Below are 18782 nucleotides of genomic sequence, written 5' to 3'. Positions count from 1 at the left end.
TGAATTGCTTTATTCTATTTGTCTTTAGAAATTCTTCTCTTCTGGTTGTTTGTTGCTTTGTAAGCTATCTTCCTCCAGCACATTTGTTTCTGCAGTTGAATACTTGCTGTTTGTTTATGTCTGCTAACAAATAAAGTACAGAAAATACAAGCAAGTACCAGAATTTGTTCTCCCCCTACATGCTCCCTACATAATGAAGCTGGATGACTAAAGTTCATCTTCCTTCCTTCCCCTAACTTTTGTCTTCCTCAGTTTCTCTTCTCCCCAGTCATCCAGGACCTCCTACATATTTTTTTTCTTTAGATACCATAAAGGAATTTGTGGCTTTTGTTTTATATCCTTAGATGTTTATTCTTTGGACTCCATCTCTATGCTACTGGTTTTCCTCTTGTACAGCCTATGTTTAGACTATGTTTTATTGCCTTCACTAGGGCTGGTTTCTCATGCTGAGGATTTTTTAATTTTTGTTTATTTTGTTGAATGATTCTTCATGTATTAAAACTTAGGTGTATTTGTTTCTCCTTTCTCTTTGTTAAGAATTCATTTCACTTTTTAATATAAGTTAATCGCTGAAATGAAAATCACAAGAGAGAACAGGTGTCATTTTCTAAAATCCACACCACTGCATACTGGGTGCTCTCAAGTGAATCTTCTATTTCTGTTTTTCAGCCTTAGAAAGTGGAAGAAAGCTTAACTCGATGCAGTCACTTGTAAAAAATTTGTAGGTCTAAGAGCATGCAAAATTGAGCAAAGTCTTTCAGTCTGTGGTTTGCTGATCTAGTGGCCCTGCCCAAAGCGGATGAAATTCTGAAAAGGCCAGACAAAATCACATTAAGAGAAATTATAGCCTTAACCTTCTGTGTGACGCCCAAGGTCTCCCTCCTCGGGATGTTCCTACATGTGTTATACCACTGATGGATTACTCAAACAAGCTCTATTCCCACTTGATCATAGCTGCCACAAATCAAAGAGTTAGGACATGGAAGCCATCCAAGCTGCCCTCTTCAAGAGAATGTTCACAGATTAGGCAGAGTCCCGGTTTAGGAAAGCTGACAGGAAAGGAAAACTAATATTTCACTGTGGATTAGGCTGTATTTTGAGCTCCATTTTGTCTATAAGCATCTTTCAGAAACCACAAAGGCTAAACAATTTCCATGCCATAGATAAAGCGGAGATGCCCCATCCCTTGAGATGCACATCATATGAGAATTTCCTGAGTCTCTGTTCACAAAAGAAAAAATCTGATTTGTAACCAAATGGTGCAGTCATTGCAAGACTCGTTGCCTTTTGTTGAAAAACTGAATTCATAAAATGGCAAAAAGAAACCATAAACATGTGAAAAAAAAAACCGAAAAATAAAATTCTAGGTAAGTGTAAGTATTCATAGTTGTATAAATCATAAGTTGTCTTAGGGGTTTAATTACAAAATACCAAATTTCTGGCTGTTTTTTAACCCCTGCAGCAGGAAATTCATGCTGCTTCCTGCTCTGCTTCAGTTGGACTTCTCTTGTCTTGCTCAACAGAAAATACTTGTCTGCAGTTATCACTCAAGGGTGCTTTTTCTGCATTACTTAAAAACAAATGCCAAAAGTGCTATTATTTTCCCTGGAAGGAAGGTTGCTTGGAAATGGGGGCACAAGGTTTCTTACAGCTGTGTCATTCCTTACAGTGCCAGATGCAGCTACTCCAATTCTGTGCATGGGTTGGTAGGAACAAAGGTGGGAGCAGAGCAGGATGAGGCAGCTGGCTGCTTGTAGGCAGACTGGAGTAAAGGGGACAGACAAAGCTGTAGTAGCAGATGAGAATTCAGGATTTGGTCTAAAAGAGAGCACATTTAGTTTAGCACCTGACAGTGCTATTTCAGTAGTGTTTCTGATGTAGTGACAGCAAGGGTTATTGTAAATCCATGATACCGAGAAGTGACCTGCATCAGTGCTTACTGTTATTGCCTCTCTTCCTCCCAGTGTGAACTTTCAGAAACCATTTGCCAATAGATCTCACACATATTAGTGTGTTTATTGTAGACTGTTTGAGAAACTAAGAAACAACGCAAAGGCAAGTATTGTATAGGTTCACACAGTCAGTAAGCACTTCTTTAATTGTAAATCAGTGGATTGATTCCAGTGTTTTCATGTCCAGAATTATTTTAGTGGGATACTGTCTCTTACCTTGGAATCACAAATGCACATACAGAAACTCCTTTATCCTTTGCTTGCTCTGAGATCTGGCATGCACTTCACTTACAGTATGTGACCAACTGTGTACAAGTTGCACTGATGTTGGTCTTGAGCTAATTCTTGTGATGTTCAGTAAGGCAAACAGTGGGAATAGTGGAGAAGACAGGGTTTAGAATGTAAGCCACCAAAGGTCACTGCACTCGGATAACAGCATATTTGCAAGGAGAAAAGCTCAGAGTTTCCTTTGGCACTGAACCATCTCAGGAAAAGATAAAGATTTCATATTCCCTGACAGAATTCATACCTGTAATAATGTGAGAATGAACAGTCTGACCCTGAATCATGAACACCTCAAATTTGTCTGTTTACCACTGTAGAAACCATAACTTTGAAGAGAGGAAGTTTTTATCTATGACGCTTTACATCTTTCTAATACCTGTGATAAAATACTTGTCATTTCATTGTGAATTTAAGGTAGTATTTGTCACTGGGAAGGTATCGGACTATTCAGTACACTTTGTGGGTATAACAAAAATGCAGATATTCAAGTTTTGCTTAGAAAATGTCTGGATTTGTTTACCACTAAGAGAAACAAGCAGTAGCAATAAACTATAAATGTACTAGCAAACAACAGAAAACTTAAACAAGGTTACCAAGTCTAAATACCAAGTTATGAACTGGTATTCAAAATAAAGTGTTAGGACAGTTTAGAGTGATTTTGAAAATAAATGCTTTTCAAGGAGAAACCTCAGGTTCACCAGTTGTTTGAGAAAATCACAGTTTTGTGGGGTTTTTTACTTCAGTCCAATTGTACATTTTTTTACCCTTTTCAAAGGCTGAAAGTACTTAAATAAAGGAGGCAGGAAACAGTATAATCAGGTGCAGCATCTTTGATTTTAGTAGTTTTGTACTCTTAGTAGCAAGTTTAGCCTAGATAATAGAGGAAATCTAACTAGAAGAAGAAACTTATGTGCAGAACACATTCCAGATGAGGAAATGCTGAAGAAAAATAAATAACCTTGTATCTCACAATAGCTACAGATGTTGGCTGTGTATGGGAATGCATACCTAGAAATTCATATGCTGCGCTTAAGGAAGCTGCTTAGGGTTTGAACCATCCCATTTAATTCCCAACATCACCTCAAACAGCCCTTCCTCTCCCAAAAAGTTATGAATCCATTTCCTATGTTACCATGAGATATTTGTGGCCAACATCTGAATGTGTAGACAAATAACATCCCAACCCAAAGACCAAGAAAGTTCTCTGAAACATGTCCTATGTGAGTGACCAGCATGGTCTAGCATTTCATGTAAGAGAAAATATGCAATCTATATACGTGGCACATGAGGTTGGATTTACTGCCTACAATTGAACAGAATGCAGGCCTTTTAAAGGATCAAGGTTCATGGCATCTGAGTGTGTAGTGAGCTAACTGCTGAGCCAGTTGGTGGTGGTGATTGTTTTTGGAGGAAAAAAGATTCAGGTGAAAAGGGGGGAGAACTGAAGTCATTTTGATTTTAAGTATATCTTGTGATATTGTTGTCTCAACCCAGTGAAGTGAGAAACCTGATAGAATTTCTTTTTGTTATTGTGATTTATTCCAAGTCATCCATTACTGCGGTAGCAAGCAATGAATAATGATAGAAAGGAATTAAGATCAGTGTTGGAGTTGCTGGCATGAGATTGCAAAGTTTTGTTCTTGGTTTAAGTGTCCACTGTGCAAAAATACAGTGGTACCTTGAACTAAAAAAATATAGATGTTTGGTTTCTTTTAAAGTTGCCCATTAATGACTTACGGCAGTGGTTGCCCGCATGAGACTGACCCTGTAGGGCTTATATCTCATTAACTAGCCTGTTTGGATGGAACATCTCTGGCTACTCTGCTCTGATGCATCAGTGTCTACAAAGGCATTTCTCAGAGGACTGAACAGTGGGCTTAGCAAGAGATTTCACAGATAAATCACAATTAGTTCTGAATATTTTTCAGCTAGTGTGATTGTGAATGGAGAAGTACCCAGCAGCAGGAAGGAGGAACATATCAAATATAACCCACAAAAATTTAAAAAGTTGCCTTTTTTAAAATTGGTTTATAAATGAAAATAAACATTACTCAGTGTCTGAAAGAAGAGCCATTTTTACATTGCATAAGAGCCTAAGACCACAATTTATTTTGCCTGGGGAAAAAAAATGATGGCATCCTGGCTTGTGTCGGGAGTGGTGTGGTGAGTAGGACTAGGGAAGCAATCATGTCCCTGTACTTGGTGCTGTTGAGGCCTCACCTCGAGTACTGTGTTCAGTTTTGGGCACCTGAATACAGAAGGGACGCTGAGGTGTGGAGCAGGTCCAGGGAAGGGCAACAAGGCTTGTGAAGGGCTTGGAGAATGTGCCCTTCAAGGAGCAACTGAAGGAACTGGGGCTGTTTAGTGTGGGGAAGAGGAGGCTGAGGGAGATCTTGTTGATCTCTTCAAATACCCGAATGGTGGTTGCATTGAGAGCGGGGCAGGTCTCTTCTCACTGGTGACAGGTGACAGGATGAGGGGAAATGGCCTCAAGTTGTGCCAGGGTAAGTTTAGGTTGGATATCAGGAAAAACTTCTTTACAGAAAGGGTTGCTAAGCACTGGAATAGGCTCCTCAGGGAGGTGGTTGAGTCACCATTCCTGGATGTGTTTAAAAACTGTTTGGATGTGGTGTTCGGGGACATGATTTAGCAGAAGGTTGTTAAAGTTAGGGTAGTATGGTCAGGCTGCGGTTGGACTCGGTGAGCAAGTAGGAGTAGGAGCAAAAAGTTTAATTTCTTTTTTCATATATGTGTACTGAGCTGAGGAGGAAGAAGGTGTTTCCACCTTACTGAAAGTTCCAGGGCTGGACACAGTATCTGTATGCTGCTGTCCAAGGAGAAAGCTGTGATGGTCATTTCAGATTACTGCTTCCTTTTATTCAGCAGAGCTGAATAAAACTTGTCAGTTATCTGAGCACCTGATGTTTAAAAGTCTCCTGAAGTTCGCAACGTGATGCAAAACTTCCCTGAATTCCTTCTTAGCCACAGCATGATCTTCCAGCTGCGAGGAAGAATGAGGGCTTCTTTCCCTTCAAGAAAAAAATGAACAAAAAATCCCAGCAAATCAATATTTCTACCATTATGCACTGTGAATTATTTTAGTAAAGTGCTGGAAAAAAGGTGCAGTCCTTGCTGCCTATCTGGGATACCAGGAAGTTAGTGTGGTGGTAAATATGTTTATTCTTGTTTCTTTATGTATGTTAGACTGAGGAACAAGGAACACTATCCCTTTTTCTTTATCCCCAAACTGTAACATGTCCCTGTGATCATTAATTATCACTGTCACTTTTATAGGATATTTGTGACATTTTCATTGTTGGAAGATATTCCAAACAGAACAACAGAAACAAAAATGGCAACAAGAGCAAATTGCAAAGATATTGCTGAACACTGTGATTGCTTTTACTCTTGCATAGTCGTTTACCTCAATTAAAATGTGGATAAACTATTGCTTTGTTCACATTTTACATACATTTTTCAGTGATGCAGTTACCTGCTGTTTTATGATACAAATGTGAACAGAGTATTGGTCACGTAGTCATTGAATTGATGCTGCTTGAAACACAGTGAAAACTTCTTTATTGTCTGTGATTCATTTGGGTTCACAGTGGAGAGAAAACTGACATTTGAAATGTCATGCAGGTAGTACTGTAAAGCTGCAAACCATGAAATGTTTTGATACATTTGGTAGACAAGTCCAGATATTAACAGCTTAGGATTTTTTGTTTTGAGACAATCCAGTCTGAACATCTAAATCTTGTTACCAGGCTGATAAGTACTAGTGGTGTTGTTCTGTTGGTTCTGTTTCTAGAAAGATCTGAAGGCTTAGCTGTATTTCTCTGTGCTGTGATGGAAGGCAGCTTCTAGAGCTTGGTTAGAGGACAGAAATATAATGTGGCATATTGCATGCGTGAAACAGCTTTGTGCACTTTTTTGTATGTATAAGGCCTAGAATAGGCTGAAGTGCATTTGATTCTGTGTCTCAGCTCGTTTATCTCTGGACTCTATAGAAAATCACAGAAATATCTGAGTAATTTGCACTAGTGAAATAGCATTTAGTGAAATGTCAATTGAGTATGTGGTTGTCTCTGAAAACTTTAGATTTTAATATTTCACAAGTGGATAATTTTCCTGAAGTGTATTCCTTTTTATCCACAAGTAAACTCTGGAGAGCTTGCAGCCAGAAGATTGTAGATTTGATGAAGATTTGTCACATTCTTCTATGCACAGGACAGTTTGCGCATGCTTCAATCAAACTGGGAATTTGCAGGCAAATTATTCCATATTGGATTTCCTGGTATCCTCCTTCCAGGAGTGTATAGCTTCTACGTGAGCAGAGCCACCTGTGTTCTGTAGGAAACTCAACTGGCACTCTCTTTGCTGTGATTCCTTAGGATTAACACAAGAATTTTCCTTTGTGCTTAAAGATTCTGGTGCATCCTTCAGCAAGACCTGATATCCCCGATCCCCAGTGAAATTGCTCATTCTTGTGAATACATTCCTTCGACAGTTGGCAGGTGTCAAGCATCAAGGAATTTGCCAGAACTCTTCCATACAGATGTGCTGTTCTCCAAAGATCTCTCTTGAGGATCTACAAGCTTTATCATCCAAGATTTTTTATAGATTAAAACTCAGTCTGTAGTGAAAGCTATCATTTCTTAAAATTCTGTGCAGCAGGGTCTAAGAAGCTTCCCCTACCAAACTAGATAATTCTTAGTAGTGAAATCTAGAAAAACCTCCTCCTGACTTTATTTTTTTCCTCATAGGAATGCTAGCATTTCTTCCCATGTGTGTTTTAGATGCATCATCTATGGAAAGCAGCAATGTGTTTATCTTCAACAGTGAAAACACTGACCTGGAAGTGACTTTAAATATGTGTGTGTGTGTGCACACTGATATGCTAAAGAAAACAAAAAACCCACAGCTGCTCCGCCTGCAGGGCTTTTCTGAATAGCAGAATGGATCAAAGGATGTTTTTATTTCCTTGTGATGAGGATAAAATCATCACTTTGTAAATCATGGCAAGAAAAAAATACAATCAATACCAGGAGATTTTTAATCATAATGGCTTTCTTATGGCTGTACTTAGCATAGATCTCAACAGTGAGTGCTACATACTGATAAAAACTTCATTCTGTATGATGTGATGTTGGAACCAGTATTAGGTATTGGGACTTAAAATAAAAACAAGAAAACTTACATTGAGACTTATCTCCATTAGGTATTCATCTCAGCTGAACAGATTTTAATCCAGACTTTTCCAGAATTGAAATAGCTGGTTTCCAAGGCTAATTTCTTTTGCAGTCATGAATAGCTTTTAGCACAGATAGGAAAATACACTCCCATTTGAGCACAGCCACTTGTAGTTCAGTCTGAAGTGAACTAAAAGCTGTCTCTGTCACTGATTTTCATTCAGCATTAAGGAATTAACTGGAGTTCCGGATTGTAACATTTCAAACTGATGTGTTTGGAATCTGACAGCTAAATCTGCGTTTTATAGCTTGAGTTCATCTGAACTGTGAAGTGGCATTATAAAATACATTTTTCCTTTCTCAGAATTTAAGAATGTGCTGAGTAGTTTTACTTTACAAATTTGTTGATTTCATACACTTGTCTGCTGTGTCTGGGTAATTAAAGCACTTTCTCCAGTTGTTAGCAACACATCCTGAGTGACTTCTGTAACCCATTGTGATCTGAACCCCTTTTTTGGATGATGAGTAAAGGAAAGCCTCTCTTTCACCTTCCATGGAATGTGTTGGCTTCTGTCCTGATGACCGTTACTGTAGGATGCAATCGTTTATTTTAACTGTGTTGATGGGTTTCAAAGACATTATATAATCATGTTAGAAGCTAAAAAATTCACACTGTATATCAAGGGATGAAAGGTAGTGCTGAGATCATTAAATAGCACTAGCTTTGAATAACACTTTAAAAAAAAATCTAGCCTCTGAATTTTGTGATTAGAAGTCAGGTCGCAATAAAAGGAATATATCCAAGTGCTTTCTAAACTAGTAAAGTGTTGGCTGGAGAATACAGTGAGCAACAAGCATGGTATGAAAAGCTATGGGTAGCAGAGAAAAAGATTAAGAAAAGGAGAGATAAAGTTTTATGTTGCCTCAACAGAACTTACTGGGTCATGTAGTTGTGAAGATTTTAGCAGGGAAAAAAGTACATCACAGTGTTTTGATGTACTTTCTGGAGGTGCTAGGGCTCCAAGACCAAAACTAAAAATATTTGTACATGAGAATATATATTTTATTTCACTTTTCCATACCAGTATTCCGTATGTAGATTAAGTACAACGGAGAGAGATTTCAGGCTGGACAGGGCTATGAGCACCCTGATCTGCTGTAGATGTCACTGTTCATTGCAGGGGAGCTGGCCTGGATGACCCTTAAGGGTCCCTTCCAACTCAATTTTGTGATTATATGATTTCATTGATTATTAAGTAGTAATTTATAATCTGAACAAATATTATCCTTTTACATGAATTGAACTGTCCAGATGTCCAAATATGTTACCAAAATGATTTTTTGTTGAAGTGTTAAATATTCTTTATTTTTTTCTTTATTAGGTTGACTTTGAACAACTCCAGGAAAACTTGTGTCAGATGGAAAGACGGTGCAAAGCATCTTGGGATCACCTTAAAGCTATAGCAAAGCATGAAATGAAGCCAACTCTAAAACAAAAAATGTCTGAGTTCCTCAAGGACTGTGCAGAAAGAATCATAATCCTGAAGATTGTTCATAGAAGAATAATTAACAGGTACACAATTAGGCTGGAGGCAGCACAATCTTGGCAATAATTAACTCGCTAAAATTATGAATTATGACAAATATGATTTTAATAAATGTCTAAACTGTGTGTATATGGTGCATAAATTCTCACTGACAGCTGTTTCAGAAATATCCTCACTCAAGAAAGTTCCTGCATTTCTGATCAAAAGATGCACTGATCCAGGTAATCATTTGTTGCCAATGTGCAGTAATTGGGCCCTTGGACTCCTAATCCCCAAACGCTAGCAACTATTTGACTAAGTTCTTTGTTTTCTGTCCTTCAGAAATGGTGGGGAATCAGCTTGCTGTCTGGTTAACAAGAATACATAATAGCACAGTACTGAAGTTCTAATGACAAATATGTCATAAGTGTAAGCTGAAAGGAGTCCTATGCCATGAGTTATTCTATAATCAGCACCATCCCTATCTACAAGATGTATTACAATGTGTTTTGTGCCTATATCTGAAGATGGAATTTAAAATTCCTTTCATTAGAACTTGTAGGATTTAGTTTCATCCAATGGAGTTTGAGCTAAATTTAGTGCTCTGTGATGTACATATATATATATATATGATAATTCCATGATAAACCTAGAGGTTTTTTCTCAGATTTGTGAGAAAATGCTATATTTTATTAGCTATATGAGTTTGTGTCATCTGATTAATTTAACTACTTCCCTACAGTTTATTAATCAAATTTTGAGAGAGTTTCCATTTTCTGGAGACTTTCCTTACTGCTTAGGTAAAAATTAGGATCTGGATTCCAAGTAATTCCAAATTTGTGGATTTACAAACTGAGAATTTAATTTAGCTCTTCTTTTGTTTTCATAATGACTTCTTTTTTCATGTCATACGTAAGCAGAAATCCTGCTTTTAGAAGAAAGGAAAGTGGATTCACCAATCTCCTGTTGTGTACGCATTGTACAAATAATAATAAAAAATGCTAAGTTCTTCACATTATGTACTGCAACGAATGCTATAAACTTCTCCAGAAATGTTTTTGTGAAACTGTGTCTTTCTAGGGTTGGGAAAACTTTTATCACTGGGGATACAGTTGCAGTTAGGGAGATTCACATGCATTTCTAAACATCCAGTGTGCGATTGTAAGTAATGGAAAATAAAAGCATTAGTAAAAGTTGCCAGTAGTGTGAATGTTCTGAATGCCATGGAACTGGTAAAACTGTGAAAAGTAAAGTATTCGGGTGATAATATAACTGTGGACATTTTTATGAAACAGAAACTCTTTTCTTCTTGTGTTTGCTAGCCTGTAAATCTGCGTTCTTCTTGTCTAGACTTTATCCAACATCATAACAGCCTCTTTGAAGTTGCCTAATACAAATAAATATAATTGAAAATAAATACTTTTTTCTACAACTGAAATGAAGTTGGTTGTTCACATGCCAAATTAGTCATATAAAGTAGATGGAGTTCCATAAAAATCTTATCTCCTGCATCAGCCTGGGAAATTGGACTGGGGTGAAGTTATAGACTACACGTTTATGTTTTTAATTATAAAGCATAACAATGTTATGCAAAGAATTCGTAAAAATTTTGTAGCACAAATGAAATTATGGGAGCTAATAAATAAGTAAATGAATTCAATGAAATGTTGCTGTTTTTCCTAGAAACTATAAATAAAGGGGTTTTTTTCCTCTGCATTCATAAACTCATTCTTTTTCAGGTTTCACTCATTTTTGTTATTTATGGGCCATCCTCCCTATGCAATACGTGAAGTCAACATCAATAAGTTCTGTAAAATTATTAGTGAATTTGCTCTGGAATACCGCACTACCAGGGAACGAGTCCTGCAGCAAAAACAGAAACGAGCTAACCACAGGGAAAGAAACAAGACCAGAGGAAAAATGATCACAGATGTAAGTAGCAAAGTACATCTCCCAGAGCATCAATTTTTAAAACAGTATTTCACTGAATGTTGTGTATGAAATGTTGCTAACCTTTATTATTATTATTATTAGGGAGTTCTTCTGCTGAAAATAACAGCTTCTATCTTTGAGAATGAATGTGTTTTGCTTTGTACTAGTTTATAGAATGAGAACAAACCCAGCTAATGCATCCAAAAAGAATATCTCTGTGTGTTGCTAAAACAGTGCACAGAATCTCTAGGGCACACCAGGAGTTCTGTGTACCTAACCAGACAGAATACAAAAAGACAAAAGAAAACTGTAGAATTAGGCTGCTGGTTGAGGGCATCAGAAGATCACAAATGATGGACCACTGTAACCATTTAAGTGATTACAACTGAATTTTAAAAGGATTTTTTTTTCCACATCTTTTTGAATATCCCGATGCATATTGCCTTTAATCTTAGTATTTGACGTATTTTTTTGAGTATATACATATAAGCCCACTCAAAAATATTTCTTCTTACCTTTAAAGCACAAACCAGAGAATTTTATTATAACAGACTTCAATGAGATTCTGAAAAACCTGACAAATTTATGTACACCATAGATGTTACCTGCAAGCTTTGCTGAAAGGATTTTTGCATTCTCATAAAAGAAATCTTTAGAAAGAGTATTTTTGTCAGCATGGTAAGTATTAAAAAAATTAAAATTAAAAAATAAAAATAAAAAAAAAAACCCTTGGTTTTTATCTTTTTTAAGTTGATGTAGTTTAACTCAATCCAAATAAACTTTTAAGAAGTGCCAGTACTTAATAAAAGTTTCCAACTGTCTCAAAATCCAAATCTGGAGTCTCAATTAGATGAGAGTAGCTCATTGCATATGAAGCTACCTCTGCCTTTGGCAGGAAAAGGCCTAAAGCTGATTGGAGTTTTATGAGTCCAGCAACTTAGGTCAAAAAATGTGTATGCATTGAGATTGATATAAATAAAGATTATTTTTAATCCGTTGACTCACAATCATTTGTAAATCTTTCCTGGCAATATCCTCTTTAAGTCTGGATATCTGCCCCATCTACAAGGAATGTTAAACCTGTGTTATTATCTCCAAAGATTTTCCTTTTGGTCTAGCCTCAGGTTAAGGAAGGGATTTTAATTTTACATGAAGGGCATAATACAGTCACACAAACTTTCAAAACTACCACTGAGGAACTGAGATAATTTTCTTCACTTGCTTTCCAGTCTTTCTACGGTATTCTAGAGGAGTCTCTTTAATATATATCATCATGATATATTAATATATCATCAGATATATTAATAAATAAAAGTTTTCTTTTCCTCAGGTAACTTCAATGGTTTTTACTAATTTAAAGAGTAGTAGAATATAAAGGAGTTCCTGTTTTTTTAGTATATAGCATAGTGTTTCTATATCGCATATCCAGGAAAATTGGCTGCAACATAACTGAGGAGTTTTTCTAAGTCCTATACCTGCAGATAATGTGATAGGGAAAAAAAAAGGAGGTGAGACCACTGGAAGTTAGGATCAGGAATCAGAAAGAAAGTAGCCTTTGAAACTAGAAAAAGGGTGAGGATTGATAGCTAATAAGTGAAAAGCAAGGCTGTTGACTGAAAAAGAGGAAGTTAGGCTTTACCCAGAATGAGTACTGTTTAGAGCTCAATATTACATTGAGATTTGGCAATTAAATGCCATCTGACAGGTGATATCGCACCTAATTCTTCCAGGTCCACTGAAAGGGAACATTTTTTGTCTTCAGTTCTTCATGTAGCCATATGGTTATTTCAGGACTTACTAAAATACTAATTCTGTAGCCCAGTGGTATGGCCTCAATAACCATTCATTTGATTGCAAAACCTATTAAAAAAGAATTAAAACTACGTTCCAGGTTCCTTTGACAACTTCAAAGTCAAATCTTCCTCAAAACAAATTTTAGAGATGGAAGTATGGAAGAATATTTGTGCGCAGAGTGATGAAAACAAGAGTCTTATTGTAGTATTGTGTTGGCTGTGCTTTGTAGCTCTTTCTGTTTTTCTTACTTACTATTTACATTGGGAAGGGAAAGTATATCAGTAATTCACTGACAGTGTGTTGAATTAGTGAGAAAACACAGAGAAGGAATTTTAGATTTTGACATTTGAAAGAAGTTCTATGTAGAAACTAGTGCTAATAAGAATATGGACCTGAAATTTTAAATATTTATCTGTGATTATCTGTTATTTACCTCAGTGTCCTTCTAAAAGTTTCCTTAGGATCCTGCCCTTTAGTACATTGTTTTCAGGCAGAAGAAAGATTTTAGCAAAAATGAAAAGCAGTGAGCCAGAACCACCCCAGTCCTTAACACAAAGGCACATCTCTGATTCGTTGGCCCCCTGCAGACTTGGAAGGCAGAGGGGTACTGGCACTTGGAGAGTCTGCTGGCTCCATTCACGAAGAGCTTTCATCAGCTTCAGCAACTGCTCACAGGGTATAGAGCTAAGAAAAAGGCACATTTTTCATCTTTTAGCATTTTACGACAGAGATCTTTACATGTTCTCTGATAGTTGAAACAGACCAGGCACTGTCAGTTCAAATCTCAGTGAAATGTGCCTGCAGGAGAGAGAGGGAGAACAAGGAGAGGGGAAAAGAGAAGAGCAAGTCGTCACAGTTTCACAGGAAAGTTGCCTACTCTGTGTCACTTGTATCTGACTTGAGCCAGTGACGGCCGTCACTCAGTTCAGGCAACTAGAAATAATAAGCGAGCAAAAGAGATAAGAAATGGAATTATAGTTCTGAGTCTGAGCCTTAGAATGTTTTTTAGTAATAGTAGGTAATATAAGCATCCATCTCCCAGGTTTATGAAGCTCTGCTTTTTATGATGCTTAAGAGTCTCAATTCCAAAATTGCCATATAATAGAAATATTTTTCAATGGTAAATCCAGCACATACAAATACTAGCCTAGTGGAAAACTGGGAGGTAGGAAGGGAGAGAGAGAAGAAGGAAGGGAGAAGATATCCAAAAACTATCTTGCAACACAGTGGATGACAAAAGAATCAAGTAACCTTTTTTCTCAAAATTTACACCTTATTCCTTCAGGAGGTACATCTGTCAAAATTATCCCAATTTATTCACATTTCTCAGTGTATGTATAATATTGAAATGAAGATGGAAGGTAGAATGTGGAATGAGAAGGGAAGGTAGAATGTGGAATGAGAGCAGATTCCTTTCCTGAAACTAAAGTTTTATTCATTTTGCTACTTTTTCCTGTTGCCAGTATTTACTAGGGGCAAATGGCTCTCCAGATAAGGAAACATGAAGGGTACCATGAACTTCTGAACAACTTTGGGTGTCAAGCAGCAGTTGGAGGTGTGAGGATGAGAATGGCAGTGCCCTGGAAACTAGCAATGGGAGGAGTACATTGCCCTTAATATAAGTCCTTTGCAAATAAATCCCTTCTAGCTATACTAAACAGATAGGAAAGCCAGCATCTGGGACTTTCCCTGTAAAAATCTGGCTTGAGATAACAATTCATTTTGGTCTGGAGCACGTTCTTTGTAATGTATGTATTCTGCTCTTGCACCTTTCCTTCAGTGCCTTCTGCATGTTTTTTAGCTTAATTTGCTCTCCTGCTTTTTATTTATTAGGTACGTTTACATGTGGATTAGAACACAAGCATGTTCTTGCTTCCCGTTCTTCTCCTTTCTGTTTCTAATTTAAGCCAGAAAGTGAAGTGGCCTTCTTCAGATGAATTGTTTTACTGTGTGACTCCCTCCCTTCCTCCTCCCCTCCACATACCTGCCAAGGTCCCTCTGCAAAATATCTGCTTGTCTAACTGTCAGTGCCACTGTGTCCTAAGCAAAATAGGCATCTCATGCTTTGAATAAAACATACCCTTAAAAAGTAATGTTAATATGCTGCACTGCACTCTCACAGCTAATCTTCTTACGGAGATTGTGCTGAAACTAAGCTGAGGGCCAAAGTAAACCAGGCTTTCACTTTTAATGATGAATGTTTCTGGAACAAAATGTATCAATCCCAGACAGAAATCATAGTTGAGATGGAGATAAGGTCAAAAATATGTATTAGTAACACAAAGGAGGGAAGAAAATTGGTGGAATGCTTCCTTTAAAGAAACAAAATAAAACCCACAGGTTAAAAAGATGCATCAGATTTGTAGGTCTGAATGAAACTTATCAAAACAAGCAGCCCAGATTCTTCAGAAACTGTTTCACTTGTGGAAACATCTAAGTGGGTTTTTACATCACGGTAAAGAAAAATATTTCCTAATTCCCTGTAACTTCCAGATTCAAGAACGCTCTGTGTACTATAATATTTTGATATGCCAATTATCTTTTATGTAGTGTAACTATCTGAATAGTTACACATGCCTGCTGTCACCAGGAGAGAAAGCCCGGAATGGCAAAGGATGTAATAATTACATGTCTTTAATTCCCAGGATATGGTATCAGGCAGCTACTGAAGAACTTTAAGCACATATTCAAAGACTTGTAGTCTTTGTCAAAGAGTACTTGATTTTAGCACTCCATTCAATTAGAACTTGAACTTGGGGGGAGGGGAAAAAAAAAAAAAAGAAAAAGGAAAAAGAAAAAGAAAAAGGAAAAAGAAAAAGAAAAAGGAAAGGAAAAAGAAAAAGAAAAAGAAAAAGAAAAAGAAAAAGAAAAAGAAAAAGAAAAAGAAAAAGAAAAAGAAAAAGAAAAANAAAGAAAAAGAAAAAGAAAAAGAAAAAGAAAAAGAAAAAGAAAAAGAAAAAGAAAAAGAAAAAGAAAAAGAAAAAGAAAAAGAAAAAGAAAAAGAGAAAAAAAAAAACAGCTTAAAAGGGATTTTAAGCAAGCACTGAGGTGTAGTGAATGGGGAATCACCTAGAAACTGACCTCTGCACTGGGAGAAGGCTAGCAGGACCTCTGTGATCTGAACAGAGATGAAAAAAGGAGAGTCCTTCCTATCGCTCTGTTTCCTCAAGGGGAAAAATAATGTCAAGCAACGGTATGACTTCAGGGAGAGAGAGAAGTATGATGGCTTAGAGGAATAATTTCAGTTCATAAATACTCTAAGAAAAAACAGGAAATCTTATCCAACTGTCAGTGACAGTCTGTTCTGTTTATGTATTGCATTAATTGGAAGACATTAGCCAGTCGATTGCCTAAGGAATGAATTCCTTATATGCTTTGTATTTTTATGGCCTCCTATAATTGTATAAACAGTACCATGGTTACCTCTTACTTTGTCATGGTTTGATCATGCTGTCCTTCCTAAATCTTCCTGTTTGTCCTTCTCTGCCCTGTCCTTTGTCTCCGATGGCAGACTGATGAAGAAGAGGACACTGAGGTATGGTTCTTGGAAAGAGCATGTCATTCCCATGTCCCCTGCGTGCTGTGACATCTAACTTCTAACTCAGATATTGTGGACTGCTCAACTCATCTTCTCAAATGGAACTACAAACCATGACACTTTTCTCATAGCTTTTTGGCTCTATCATAAGGGTGCATTTTTGCAGTCAGCTTTAACCATATGCATACCTGCTCTCTTGAATAGGGATATCCCTATTGATATTGATTGAGATTGATTTGATCTGAGGACATAATAATTTAAAGTTTCATTATTTGTTTTCTTTTAGCATCTGTCTGCTAAACTGCAAAGTAGTCAGTGATCTAAATGTTGTAAGGATCATCAGTTTATTTGCATTAGGGATTTTCATGATAATTTCATAACCATTATTAAGCTGTTTGTGTCCAACTATTCCTATTTTATAAATTGTTTAAAAGCATAGGGATATATGGATGCAAAGTAAATTTTAATGGTTATCTTTGCCATATGAAATGTGAACAAGGTAATTGATTCACCATAGAGGCTAGCTATGGCATAGTTCATAATTTATCATGAATTCCTCCTGAAGATGATGTTAAAAATGAACTGAGGAGTGAATAAATAATTCAAGAACTATAAAGTACTGGTTATATTCATAATAAACCAGTTTATTGCTTTGCAGAGCATCTGTTGTGCAGTGCATTTTTTGTTCAGCATCAGGCTCTGAACATAAACAATGTGGCTTAAAGCTCAGTGTTTCAAAATATCACTTATTTGCTCAAGAGGCTGAGGCTTGGGCATTAATCTACATCAATGTTTGAAAGTTTAGTAAGTTAAACTAAATCTCCTGGCTGTGTCACTTCTCCCTGTTGATGGTTTATACTGTATAGATTGGGCTGCAGAAAGAAAATTACAGAAACCGACTTTTTATACCAGAGTTTGACTAACACGTGTGAATACTAATGGTTATCTGAAGTCATTATCTTTTTACTTTTCCTAAGGCAGTATTGATTAGATTTACAACCAATTGTATAGAAGTTAGTATTCTTAAAGGCAAAAACTATATGTACTTTCATAGAAGTTTCTAATTTTTTTTTTTTGTCTATTAATTGCACATGGTATTCTAGCACTTGCACATCTTCCACATCAAAATTTTCCAAGCTAGTACTTTAAAAACAAAACAAACTTCTCAGTATTAAAAATAAATATCACACTGTTATATTTAGCTTAGTGCCTTGTAGGGATTATTGTTTTGCTACTCAGCTTGCTGTCCTACCCCAAAAAGTCATTATGTTAGAATAGAATGATCCTGTTGGTGGTTTCCAGATGAAATATTTTCAGTTTGCAGCCTAACAGCCCAGGGGACTCAATCAAAGCTCTAAAAGTAGGGCTGAACCTTTTCTTCCAGTTTACTGTTCTCCGAAGGAAGGACTCTGAGGTCTGCACTGCTGTAGCTGACTGGCTTGATACCGTCAAGTTAATAAGTAATGTTGTTTAGTATGCAGAGGAGGAACAGAATGCAGCACACCTTCCTTTTTATCTGTGCTGGATCTGTAGGAATAAGAAAGATTAAAAGGAAAAGGAAAACAAATTTCAGTTTCTGAAAACTGATAGGACTGAAAGCACCAAGGGGCATTATTATCTATTGATGTCTGTTTGCTGATGAGAGCCTGTCGCTTCCATGTTTAGGACTGTATTTCAGACATGCTGTAGTCTTTCTGAAGATGAGAGTAACGGAGTGATTACCACTGTTGCAGCCTTTTTCAGGCAGAAGCTGGAGGAGGAGAGCAGCAAAGTGCTTCTGCTTCCAACGCACAGTGATGCAAGCCCCTGTTCTCCTCTGAAAGCGTCCATTCCTGCCATTGTTCACCTGGCTGCAATTCTTCATGATAGTTTTTAGTGGCTGATGGAGCTGTTGTATGTAGCTAATCCAGTTGCTGTTGTTAACATTGTTGTGGTGACAGCGAAGTCACGGGTGGGCTGGGCAAGCAGAGGGCAGATTCCAAAATCTCTCTAAGGTTTTGTTTGTTCTCCTAACTGCTGACAGCAATTTTTGTGTTTTGGCCATGAAATAATTTGGCTGGGTGTTTGTGGACCGGGGATTTTTTCAGCATTACTGGCAATGTATTTTAAGTTTACTGCACATGTCAGTGTTTTTGAGCAGTTTGAGAGTTCTCTGTGTAGCAATGCAGAGAGGCAGACCAGAGACCCCTGTGTTCCCAGATTGCTCTAACAGTCCTTCCTTGGTAGTGAAAGGTTATGGCAAAGGATAAAACCACATCAAGGGGCTATAGGAAAGAAGGGAACAGAAGGGGACAGACTCTTTAGCAGGGTCTGTTGCGGTAAAACAAGGGGAGGTGGTTTCAAACTAAAATAGGGGAGATATAGATTGGAGATGAGGAAGAAGTGTTTTATGATTAGGATGGCTGAGGCACTGGAACAGGTTGTTGGGAGTGGTAGTAGCTGTCATGTCCCTGGAGACACTAAAGGTGAGGCTGGAGGGGGTTCTGAGCACCATGATCTGACTGTAGGTGTTCATTGCAGGGGAGCTGAACTAGACGAACTTTAGAAAGATCCTTCCAACTCA

At 37.2% G+C, this 18782-nt stretch overlaps 1 protein-coding gene across 3 annotated transcripts in view; it reads left to right on the top strand.

Moving 5' to 3' along the window:
• The window catches only part of FHOD3 (formin homology 2 domain containing 3), a 354796-nt gene that overhangs the window by 313827 nt on the left and 22187 nt on the right, over positions 1-18782 (top strand). For 2 of the 3 annotated variants that reach the window (XM_015854311.2, XM_015854310.2), the window contains 2 exons: positions 8812-9002; positions 10695-10887. In XM_015854311.2, coding sequence (XP_015709797.1) covers positions 8812-9002; positions 10695-10887 — 384 coding nt within the window. Of the gene's footprint in view, positions 1-8811; positions 9003-10694; positions 10888-16192; positions 16217-18782 lie in introns of all 3 variants that reach the window. The other variant, XM_015854309.2, reaches the window with a different exon arrangement.

The sequence above is a fragment of the Coturnix japonica genome, chromosome 2 (genome assembly GCF_001577835.2).
Source record: "Coturnix japonica isolate 7356 chromosome 2, Coturnix japonica 2.1, whole genome shotgun sequence".
Lineage (NCBI taxonomy): Eukaryota > Metazoa > Chordata > Aves > Galliformes > Phasianidae > Coturnix > Coturnix japonica.
This window is presented reverse-complemented; position numbering and strand designations above follow the sequence as displayed.